General features: G+C 40.6%; 1 protein-coding gene across 1 annotated transcript in view; it reads left to right on the top strand.

Moving 5' to 3' along the window:
- prkci (protein kinase C, iota) overlaps window positions 1-12270 on the top strand; it is a 35625-nt gene that overhangs the window by 5934 nt on the left and 17421 nt on the right. Inside the window, exons 2-3 of the mRNA XM_034104625.2 lie at window positions 4554-4675; window positions 8924-9013. Coding sequence (XP_033960516.1) covers window positions 4554-4675; window positions 8924-9013 — 212 coding nt within the window. The remainder of the gene's footprint in view (window positions 1-4553; window positions 4676-8923; window positions 9014-12270) is intronic.

Below are 12270 nucleotides of genomic sequence, written 5' to 3'. Positions count from 1 at the left end.
AAATAAGGCTGCAACTAAGATTCATATTTTTAACGTCAATTCATCTCCCAATTACTTTTTTGACCAAAAGAGCCATTTTGCCCCCTTTTCCAACAATTTGTTTCGTCTGGAGCCGCAAAACATATTTGATAGCTTATACAGTTGTATTTATTGTTATATCATACACAAAAACTACAGTTGTTTTGCATTTATTATTTATAAAACTGTTAACCTCTGATAAGAAACAAACAACTCTTATAAGAAGAATAAAAACAATACACAAGCCTACTTTAAAATAAATTAAACCCAGCACTTGGGGAGTCCTCTGCACATTTGAAGGAAAGAAAATACTATTTGAAATAAATAAAACATATAGCTGCACCCTAAAAATAGTTAGGTGATTGAATTATGACTGAAGATCGTCAGCTGTCTTTCTCTTTATACTTTTCCTCCAATACGTAAAGGCTGCCGCACCTTTGACAACTTCTCTCTACATATCAAACATACCGGTAAACCAACATCGCATGCTGTGAAAGCAGATAACTCTGTCCACGCAGAATTAAACCCTGTGTTCCTCCCAAACTTTTATTTTCTTTGATTTAGCCATAGTTCAATCATCGAGCCGGGGGTCAGGTTATTCACCTGTACGAAAAGGCGCTGGCGCATATTTTAGTTGAGCTAATTAAAACCGTTTTGTTTTTTATTTATGTGTCGCAGTATCACCTCAAAATACAAGATACGAAACATTTTCAACCGTGCAACAACATTTAAATAGTCCTATACGTACTTTTATTTAATTTCCTTCTTATTTATGTCTAAACTCAAGGGAGCCAGAGCAGAGGGCTTAAAGAGCCGCGGGTTGCCGACCCCTGGCCTAGATGCTTGTACAGCCGCCTGTAACCTGTAATGAAAGCACAACACATTTCTAACGTTTGGCACCATTTACTTAGAAATCGTTACATTTTCTGTCCATCTTCGGTGAGAGTAGATTTATTGAAACAACTGTTCAGCTTTACAGGAGATATTAGGCATTTCTCCTTTTATGAATTACTGAAGTGATTAATCAACAATGAAGATTGTCGTTAGGTTATTAATGTTTTGCGTTCCTGCTTTAAATGCATTTGAATGTCTTTGTATTCTATGCCACTTGCCTGTAAGTGCTATATCTACTAGCGTAGCATGTATCCGTGTCACAGAGGATGTTGTTTGGTCACCTGAGACGCAGCTAAACTTTAACTACAGTGTCGACTCTCAGAGTTGAATGAACACGCTCGGCTCAGGTCCAGTCGCACGTGACACAGTTAAAGTCGCCTGCTGGTATCAAAGCGTGCCCGGTTAGTCTACAGCAGGGATCACAACTACATTTGTCCAAGGGCGGAAATGTAACCAATAGACACTATAGCGGGTGCCAGCGATTTTTATATAGCCCAGAATTTTATAAATAGTATTCAGATTACTTTTGGAATACTTTCTTTTTCCATAACAGATGGGTATGTTTTGGTGCACAGGAGACACTTATTTTACTGTTTTCATGGCTTACCAAAAACTCAAACACACCATCTTGGTGTCATTCTGGACAGCTCTCTCATCTGCACCACACATACAAAACATCACCCGGACTGCATTCTTTGTACCGTCTTAAAACCTTTCCTTGGAATATGTTATGAATTGTAAGGTGTCCTTGGGTGCTTTGAAAGGCACGCTGCATCTCTCTCTCGCTCACAGACACGCTGCAGCGCTGTGCAGTGTGCACACAGTTCTGCCGGTAATGAATATTACATTTTGTGAGGAAACTTTTCCACCAATAATTCCAATAAGTATTCCAAAATGTATTCACTTCAGGTTTAAAGTAACTGTAATCAGATTACTCGTTTTTCAAATGTAACGCCAGCTGAATACAGTTAGCCTTCTTGATTTTTGTATTCTGATTACGTAACGCCGTTATGTATTCCGTTACAACCCAACCCTGCTTCTAGGCTACTGTCCCGCAGCTCCAGCCTCTCTGTTGGACTCTGTCGCAGCGGGGCTACTGCTGTGGTGCGGAGCGCATTAACCAGACTCTTCACAACGAAGGATCACTTCTTCTTCAGGGGAGGGAAGGTTTCGCAGTACGCAGTCTACTGTCCCGCAGCTGCTGCCTCTCTGTTGGACTCCGGTACTGCACCTTACTCACCAGACGTTGTAAACAAAGAAATGGGTGGGGGGCGAACGCAGTAACCACTCCGCCAACGCCACAGTCACCCCCGTCGTGCGGGCCGGATGAGAATGTCTGGCAGGCCGGATGTGGCCCGCGGGCCGCCAGTTGGTGGTCACTGGTCTACAGTCACAGTGTGGGAACCTTCAGTGTAGTGTGTGTGAGTTTGTTCATACACTGTCTATCTCCTGATGTTATCAGGGCTTTAGGAGGAAGTAGCTGCCATGCAGTCTCACAGGCAATGATTAACACCAGCAGGATGGAAGGGGGGGGGGGGGGGGGAAGGAGGAGGAAGGAGGAGGCAGGAGGAGGCATCAGTCTGAGCGGTGCATCAGTTTAGCTCAGAAAGGTTTCCTAAATCTTTATTTGTGGTTTTCACTCGAGACAGTTTAATACATGCTGTGTGGAAGCTGCACTGCTGAGCTGGATCCATTCAAGCTTCATTCGTGATGTTGGTTCTCTATTCAACATTCATTTGATTCTGTTTCAACCTGGTATCTCTGCAGAGTTGTATATTACGATAAGGCTTCAATAATGTTTATATATTTATTTTCAAAATTAGATCCAGTAGGAACGTTTTCAACTCCAAAGATTATCAATAACTCCAGCGCGCAGCCAGAAATATATATTAATTTGAAAAAAAATAGATGTTATCGCTTTTATACAATCAAAACATGTTTAAAAAACCAAACAAAATATTCCTGCAGCTATCATATTAACACTAACTTCACTGCGTTCAAAAACATTTACTCTCCCGCTTGCTACCAACAGCATTTACTACATTTGTATATCCACAACAACAACAAAGTATTTAAGCTATTCTAATAAAGTACTTAAGTCGTTACCAAATATATCTGTCCTCATTATTTTATCCGCTTTTTGGCTTTGATGTTATTTTTGTTAGTTTGTTGATTCAACAGAAACAAATCTAATGTATCAATTCATTCAAAGAGAGGATTTTATTTGAGTATTATTATTTGAAGATGTCATAAATGCTTTGAATGTAAAAAGAATAGCATTGGGTTACAGCCCTTATAAACCACAGACTGCGTCGTGTGTTTGCTCCTGGCAGTGTCCGACCCTAACGTGACCTTACACCCTCTGATCTGTCCTTGGACCTTTCCAGTAGATGTCCTTGAAAGTGTGTCGTTTGCTCCGTGCGTTTGGGATTTTATCATCCTGCTGTAAAGCTCTCAGGTTGATGAAAACCGCGGTTCATCTTTTTGACGACGGCAGTAAAGGGAGGGAGAGGTCCTTGTCCTTGCAGGTCACTCCCCGGCTGCTTTACCGTTCTGATGCCCTTGTTTTGGCTCCTTCAGCCAGACCCCATGTCGCCTGAAGACCTGTAAAAGCGAGTACCATCTTCTCCATCCCCCATCTCTGAGTTGTAAATATTGCTGAGGCTGGGAATAAGAGACATCAATCCTAAGAGCGCGATGAAATGTTACGGGGGAGAGGATCCCACCTGCAGGGATAGATGCTCACCTCGGTGTTTGAGTGTCTGTGTGAACTGAAGAGGCAGAGAGTCGCGATGAGCTCGTTGATTAAGTTGTCTGACTGCTTTTCAGAAAGTGATGGCATGCATCAACCAAAGCGACAACCACCATCTTCAGCGATTCATTCTGCTTGAGTGTGCTTCTCACCGTTTTTCAGTCTTTTTCCACTCTTGTTTTTTTGCTTTTTCTCACACCCACAACCATGCTGTACAGATGAATGCACACATACATGTGACAGACTGTGAGACTGTGACTCACACATTGCAGCGTTTGGCTGAAAGACTTTTCTCACATCTTTCTTTTTGTCCTTCAAAAAAAGAGTTTTTCTATGAGCGCGACAGAACGAGTGTTTGAACCAAAGATGCATTGGGTGATGACTAGAATCTGCTAATTAGAGAGAGGTTATGTACAATTAATTATAGTTCCTACTAGAAAAAAAGATAATTTGAATCCAAAACTGGAATTGGCAACTTAATGTTAACAAACCATGGATTGATCACTTGCTTTATAAAAAAAAAAAGCCTGCTAGATATGACTAACGGCCCGTCCACACACGGGCATGAAACAAATCTTGAAAAATCTTGATGCTGGGCGAGTCTGAAGCTTGGCGATTTCACGTGCCCAAGGCGAACTGTAACTGATGATGATAATAACTTAGGTTTTATATAGCACCTTTCATAAACCCAACAACACACATTTATAATGACAGAAAAAGTGTGTAAAAATAATATTACATTTTATTTATAAAGCACTTAAATGTATGCAAATAAGACACATCTCCCAATCTGTTTACCTGGTGTCAATTCAATCCACACCCTGAATTGGTGATTTCAGAGTTATCATCAGAGTCAGATCAAATGCTCACCCACTGATCTTCTCTGCAGGGACATCATGATCACTCACTTTGAGCCGTCCATCTCATACGAGGGTCTGTACGGGGAGGTGAAGGACATGTGCTCCATGGACAACGAGCAACTCTTCACCATGAAGTGGATCGACGAGGAAGGTAAGACCTCCTCCCCCAACACCTCATCTCTGTCTGCACCCCTCACTGTTTCTCTCCATCTCTGATTTGATTACTGTCAATTGTGTCAGCTATTTCTATGTAGTCTGAGTCTTAGCCCTGTGTCAAAAGACCTGGTTTTTTTATTTCATTAGTGACATTTGGTAGAAATGATGGTAAATGAAGGTTGTTCTATTGATATCTTTGTCAAAGAAAACTGTTGACATTTAGTCTTTTAGTTATCACAGTATTTGCACACATTTAATCTAGTTAGTGCTGTCTGGCCTTCGTGTATTAGTCATTGAAAGGCTGCCTTTATCATTTAGGTTAAATGATACAAGTTACAACTTGTTTAAAACGAGGTTTAAGAGGCAAGCCAGAATACACCAGCCAGGATATTTGTTTAAACAAATCAACAATCATGTCATGGTCACTTGTGACGGCATTTAGTTTAAACGGAGCCTACATTTGCCAGCATTTGATGGTGCAATGTGTTCAAATGAACTCACATAAGCAGGCACTTCCATGTCACTTTGACCTCAATGCTCAGTCTTTTTCCGTCAGTCAAGACAAATTCAATCCCACACTCAATTCCTGGTTGTCAGTCAGTTAGCCAGGCAGCAGTAAATAGTGTCATCGGAAAGATGGAGCCGTCAGACCGCTGCGCCCTGGATAAGTTCAGCCTGCCCGAACTCATTAGACTCACAAGAGCTCCCACTAGTCGCCACCCACATACAATCACTGGAGTCATTAGTTTGTCTGAGAGAGGAAAGCTGCTTGATGGACAAAACGAAGTTCCCCCCTGCGGCCCGGACCATGGGAACCTCCGGCACACAGCTCCCCAATGTAAACTCTAGTCATTATCACAATGATTAGAGAATGTATCTGTGATTCATTAACACTCATGTTCCTCTGGTTTTAAAGAGGCCATATTATGCTTTTTCTTGTTATTCCTTTCATGGTGTGTGTTTTTATATGTTTGCATGTTAATGGTCTGCTAAGGCTAAAATGCCAAAGTTTCCCGTATACCTCATTCACACCAACGGTGTTTCAGGGCCGGTTCGGAGCTGGAGCTTGAAAAGCACCGGGTTTTCCTGTTCACACCGCAGCGGATCAGCCTCTTCGCTCCGGAATCCGGTTCATTTCGAGCACCAAAAAATTGTCCGGCCAGAACAAAAGCACCGCATACGTCACACTTACGTCGAGGCGGGGGCAGGGGGCGGGATCAACTCCTGAACAACAACAAAAAGCCGGCGTTTTATCCAGTTTGTACACAACGATGGAGAAACTTAACAAGCAGCAGTGGTCCACTGAAGAGACCAGCTACCTACTGGGAATCTGGTCTTCCGAAGAGGTACAGAGGAAGCTGGAGCACAATCGGCCATTGTTGTTGTTGTTGTCGGTGTCAGCTGTGAGGGGTTTCCGCGCACTTTGGCTTTATGAAGCAGGCACGCAAACGGTTACGTCATGACTCAAACGATGACGCAATGACGCAGCACCAGTCGGACTCTGGGCAGTGTGAGAAGAGCCGGAGCTAAACCGAAGAACCGGTTCTGAACCGAAGAACCGGTTCTGAACCTGAAAAGCTCTAGCACGGAGCTTGAACCGGAGTTGTGTTGGTGTGAATGAGGTACAGAGGGAGTTTCTTTGAACCTGAAAATAATAATAATAATAATGTATTTTATTTATGGGCGCCTTTCAAAGCTCTCAAGGACACCTTACAGAGCATAATTAAAAACAAGCAACAAAGAAGATCACACAGTAATACAAGACTTAAAAACAACAATCAGTTTAGAAAAATTATTAAGATATTGAATATGCCAGTTTAAAAAGGTGTGTTTTCAGGCTGGATTTGAAGGTGACCTGAAAATAAGTTGAATATGTCCTCTTTAATGTAACCTTATACAACAAACAAGGCCATCTTTTGTAATCTGCTATTTAAAAGAAGCCTGTTGAAAGAATGCTGCACCTTAAAGATTGTAGTCATTAAAACATTCTTGCTTCTTTCCCCCAAGCCAAATAATACCAGGGTAAAAATAAATCTTGCTAGCTGACCTCAAAGTGCATCATTCAGTGCGGAAGTTTACTGAACGTACTGACATGGGGACATTACATTGGTGTGTGATTCATCCATATCAGTGCTTTAATGTACTATAAATAATCTGTCTCTTCCTGTTTGTATTTTCTTTTTTTGAACGCACAAACCTAATGACTCCGGAAACCAAAACGTTCAGATGGAACCAGACGAGATGTAGTCCTCCCACACATTCTACACTGAACAAAAATATAAACGCAACACTTTTGTTTTTGCTCCCATTTTTCATGAGATGAACTCAAAGATCTAAAACATTTTCTATATACACAAAATAACCATTTCTCTCAAATATTGTTCACAAATCTGAAAAAATCTGTGATAGTGAGCACTTCTCCTTTGCCGAGATAATCCATCCCACCTCAGGTGTGGCATATCAAGATGCTGATTAGACGGCATGATTATTGCACTGGTGTGCCTTAGGCTGGCCACAATAAAAGGCCACTCTGAAACGTGCAGTTTTGCTTTATTGGGGGGGGTCTGGGGGGGTCCGAAAACCAGTCAGTATCTGGTGTGAGGGTTAGGGTAATGTTGTGAATCGAGTGGCCTGTGTTCGTCGTCCATAACATACGCCTGCCCATACCAAAACCCCACCACCACCACCATGGGCCACTCTATTCACAACATTACCCTAACCCTACCCCTAACCCTAATCCTACCACTCACACCAGATACTGCCTGGTTTTCGGACCCCCCCAGACCCCCCCAATAAAGCAAAAATGCACGTTTCAGAGTGGCCTTTTATTGTGGCCAGCCTAAGACACACCTGTGCAATAATCATGCTGTCTGTGAGGTGGGATGGATTATCTCGGCAAAGGAGAAGTGCTCACTATCACAGATTTTTTCAGATTTGTGAACAATATTTGAGAGAAATGGTTATTTTGTGTATATAGAAAATGTTTTAGATCTTTGAGTTCATCTCATGAAAAATGGGAGCAAAAACAATAGTGTTGCGTTTATATTTTTGTTCAGTGTAGTTCTCTGTCAACCTCCAGAAGTTTGTATATGTGTTAAATGTACACAGTGTGGCATAGTTTCTGTTCTCAAGCTATTTATAAAGTCAGCGGTTTTCTAGTTGTGATTTAGTTGGGTAGAAACCAAGAATAGATCCACTGTCGGCTCTCTGAGTGCGTCACCCGACTCTGTACTGATAAGGAAATAATTAGATAGGCGTCCGAGTGGTATTTTAATTATTGACTTGGATTGATCACTGTGCAAATAGGCAGGTACATTTTAAAGGAACCTATATTACATGGCAGCGTCGACTGTGTGCTCTTACACCTTTTCCCATGATTACTCAAAGTTCACGTATTGCAATTCACACCTGCAATGCTTAAATGTCATGCTGCCCACTCTATAATTAACCTTTTGCTCTGAATAATAGCGTATAATGTACAGGGTAATTGTTTTTACTCAGTCCTGTTGTTCTGTGTAATTACAATTAACCTAGCCATTGTGGGTTCCCTGCAATTAACATATCTATAAAAGTCATGCAAATTACACTGGTCCTTCTTACCGGATTTCAAACACTTGTTCTAAACAAGATAAAAAGACAGGAAACGTATCAGTGTGCTAAATGGCAGAGAGATGAGAGGCTGCATCTTTTTTTACTTTTAATAAATCTAACCTTTGATTTTCTCAAGAAGTAAAAAGTCCTCTTCAAATGTGCTGTGAAGTCCCACAAAAAGCCCACACCTAAATGTATTGAGTTTACTATCCTATAATTTTTTTGGTTGAAACTAGTGAATGTTCTGCTTAATTGTGACCAAGAACCATTTTAAATAAAAACAGAAATAGATGCAGATTAATGTCCAACTAATTGATCTATCATCTCATCATTCTACGTATATATCATAAACACAAACTCAAACTGAAATAGTCAGTTTACGCGGCTGAACATTTCGTGTCAAATTCAGACACATTTTCTTTCTCCTACAAGGAAAAATACGCTCCACCTTCTCACTACAGAGCCTCTCAGCTCTCTTTCCACATGTTCTGACATAAAATATAAAATGTTCTATATATTATGTAGGTTTCACAGGAATACGTTCAGTTCAGAGGATATAAAACCCCTCTCTGATGCCCTCCTGCTCCTGGTTTCTCCAGGTAACCTGGTGTCTTTTCTCTTTAATGACATGTTGTCTCTCCTCTGCTGTCAGGTGACCCCTGCACCGTGTCCTCTCAGCTGGAGCTGGACGAAGCGCTGCGTCTCTATGAAGTCAACAAAGACTCGGAGCTCATTATTCACGGTGAGCCTCACTGCTTTCTCCACAGGCTGTATTTATACCAGAAAACACACACCTTCAGGGTTTAAGTCGCAGCACGTCCTTGTGTCCCGTATGTGGTACAATTCACTCCAGGTGCTTTGTCAGTAAGAGGTAAACATGAGAGTCTTGGGGTTTTTAAATCTCTCCTCCTAAAAATGTCCGATCACCCATCTGTTCTGTGCATGGTAGTACAGAATATAGGCCAACACATATTTTGCAAGACATTTTTTATGAACTGAAGGTATTTAGTCTCTACTGCTGATAATAAAAGGGATCATGCAACATGTTTTTATGTAAATCTCTTTAAGAAGTCAAATGCAATTAATCCTCACATTATTTTAGATTTAAAATAATGTCTTGGTTTAACAATAGTGAATCAGGATAACTTGTCGGAAGCTGCTTTTTTTCCGTTTATGAGTGCCTTCATGTGAAAATGGTAGAGCTGTTAATTACAGACGACATCATAACAAGGACTCGTTCTTAATTTGATAAGAGATGAAAGTGAAATATCTGTAGGAACGTGACGTCCAACCAGAAGAAATAAACTCCAGAAACACTTTATTAATATATTATATTTTGCCTTCTTGTCTTATAATAATAAATCATGAATGAATATATGATTGAACATTTTTAAAACAATGTTGGTAGTAGCAAGTAAGGTAGGGTCTTTCTGACTGACATGTTGCATTTATTATAGTGGGAGCTAATTAACAATATGTCGATAATTATTTACCTCATTAATGGTTTATTTACCCAATTATCACGAAGTTTCCCCATGTCATTATGAGGGGAAAAACATAGACCAAGTGTAAGGAATCCGGTCGGGAATTAAATAATTTAGAGCAATTCAACTGTTTGTTTTAATGTATTAAGTGACGTACATCGTCCTTCTGTTTGTTAGAAGCGCTTTCTAACATGTCTCTTTATTATAGACGTGTTAACCTGCTCTGTAGCAGGTTATTCATGCGGTTGCCATGGCGATCTCCCAGCTTCATGACACATGAGTCAAACCCAAACATAGCTGCTGAACTAACTTCACTCCCTGTAGCGCCGTAAAAAAGAATTTGAAGTTTCAGTCATTATGTTAAAGTTCCAATTCTAAATCAATGTTCGCCTGCTGCACAAGGTATTTTCATTCTGTTCAAACCCAACATTATTTCCCATGTGTGTTTTCCAATCATTCCCAATTACCCGAGACTGTTGTCCAAAAGTCTACATTTATAAAAAGGAAAGATTTAATCATTTTCTGAAATTCAAGGCAAGGCAAGTTTATTTATATAGCACTTTTCAACACAAGGCAATTCAAAGTGCTTTACAAAAAATGAAAGACATTAAGAAAATGGCATTTAAAATCAGTCCTTAAAAAGAAAAGCTAATAAAATAAACATTAAAAGAAAAAATACATGGATAAACATTAAAAGAAAAAATACATGGATAAAAGTTACAGTGCAGTCTAAGATATGAATAGTTCAATTAAAAGCAGCGACAAAAAGAAAAGTCTTCAGCCTGGATTTAAAAGTAGTCAGAGTTGCAGCGGACCTGCAGGTTTCTGGGAGTTTGTTCCAGATATTTGGAGCATAATAACTGAACGCTGCTTCTCCATGTTTAGTTCTGACTCTGGGGACAGAAAGCTGACCAGTCCCTGAAGACCTGAGAGATCTGGATGGTTCATAATTTAGCAGTAGATCAGAAATGTAATTTGGGCCTAAACCATTCAGTGCTTTATAAACCAGCAGCAGTATTTTGAAATCTATTCTTTGACACACAGGAAGCCAGTGTAAAGACTTCAGAACAGGACTGATGTGATCCACTTTCTTAGTGTTAGTGAGGACTCGAGCAGCGGCGTTCTGAATCAGCTGCAGCTTCCTAATAGATTTTTTAGTGAGACCTGTGAAGACACCATTGCAGTAGTCGAGTCTACTGAAGATAAAAGCATGGACAAGTTTTTACAAATCCTGCTGTGACATTAGTCTTTTAATCCTAGATATATTCTTTAGGTGATAGTAGGCTGATTTAGTAACTGTTTTAATGTGACTGTTGAAACTCAGGTCAGAGTCCATGACTACACCTAGATTTCTGGCTTTATCTGTTGTTTTGAACATTGCAGACTGAAGGCAGCTCAGCGCTAACTTTTATACGTTCTGCCTTGGCTCCAAAAACCATTACCTCAGTTTTATCTTTGTTTAATTGGAGAAAGTTCTGACACATCCAGTCATTGATTTGTTCAATGCACTTACTCAGTGTTTGAATTGGAGCATAGTCTCCTGGTGAAATTGTTACGTAAATGTGTGTGTCATCTGCATAGCTATGGTAACTTATTTTGTTGTTCTTCATTATCTGAGCTAGTGGTAGCATGTAGATGTTAAAGGGAAATGGAAACACTTTTCAAACTGCTTTCCATGCGACAATATTACCATTAGGAAATGTATTTATCTAGTCTATTTCCAATGTAAACGATCGAGATACGCGAATTTACTTTTTGAAATACGTGCCTAATGACCATGGGCGCTTCCATTGCTCCGGGACTTTTCCAGTGACGTCACTGATTGGGTACGGCTTCCTGGGCCAAAGCTCAATAACAAACAACATGGCGTGCAATGCACCAGTAGTTTACATTACAAGAAAACGGTCGTCGTCAGGAGTTTATTGTATTGCCCCAGGCTGCACAAATGGATTTTATACAAAGAAGGAAGAAGTACATTTCCATAGGCTGCCACTAAAGGATGAGAAGCTGCTCAAAGTCCAGTCTGGATGCCTGGTTCAATACAAAACATTGGATTTGAAGCCAGGATCTGTTCCCACAATATTCGATTTCTCAACGTATGCAGTCGGGAACACCGACCGTCCCAGCACGTCGGCCGCGCAAGACAATGACAGTGTCAACAAACATGAAGTTCGAGCCACCAAACGAGTTGCTTCAGCTGCCGAGAGAGAGGTACATATTGCAGCACTACCAGATTACTAGCTCACACATGTATTTACTGACACAGTGTGACCTTATTAATTAACGCAATCGCGTCCAAACTAAATGGTAGCTATTATTATGACGCACAATAGAGAATTGGGGGTGTTCTATAGACCAGACAATGAGGAAGGTAAGCCGTTAGCCTGGCGTATGTTAGTACCTAGCGCCACTTGTTTTGACGTACGTTTTTGTGGATAACCTCGCGAGTTTGTATCTTTCAGTGTTGAAGTGGGCACCGTTAGATTCTGTGTCTCCTTGCGATCATAAACGATGT

This window comes from Pseudochaenichthys georgianus, chromosome 17, assembly GCF_902827115.2.
Source record: "Pseudochaenichthys georgianus chromosome 17, fPseGeo1.2, whole genome shotgun sequence".
NCBI lineage: Eukaryota > Metazoa > Chordata > Actinopteri > Perciformes > Channichthyidae > Pseudochaenichthys > Pseudochaenichthys georgianus.
Note: the sequence above shows the minus strand (reverse complement) of the source record. Positions and strands in the feature narration are given on the sequence as shown.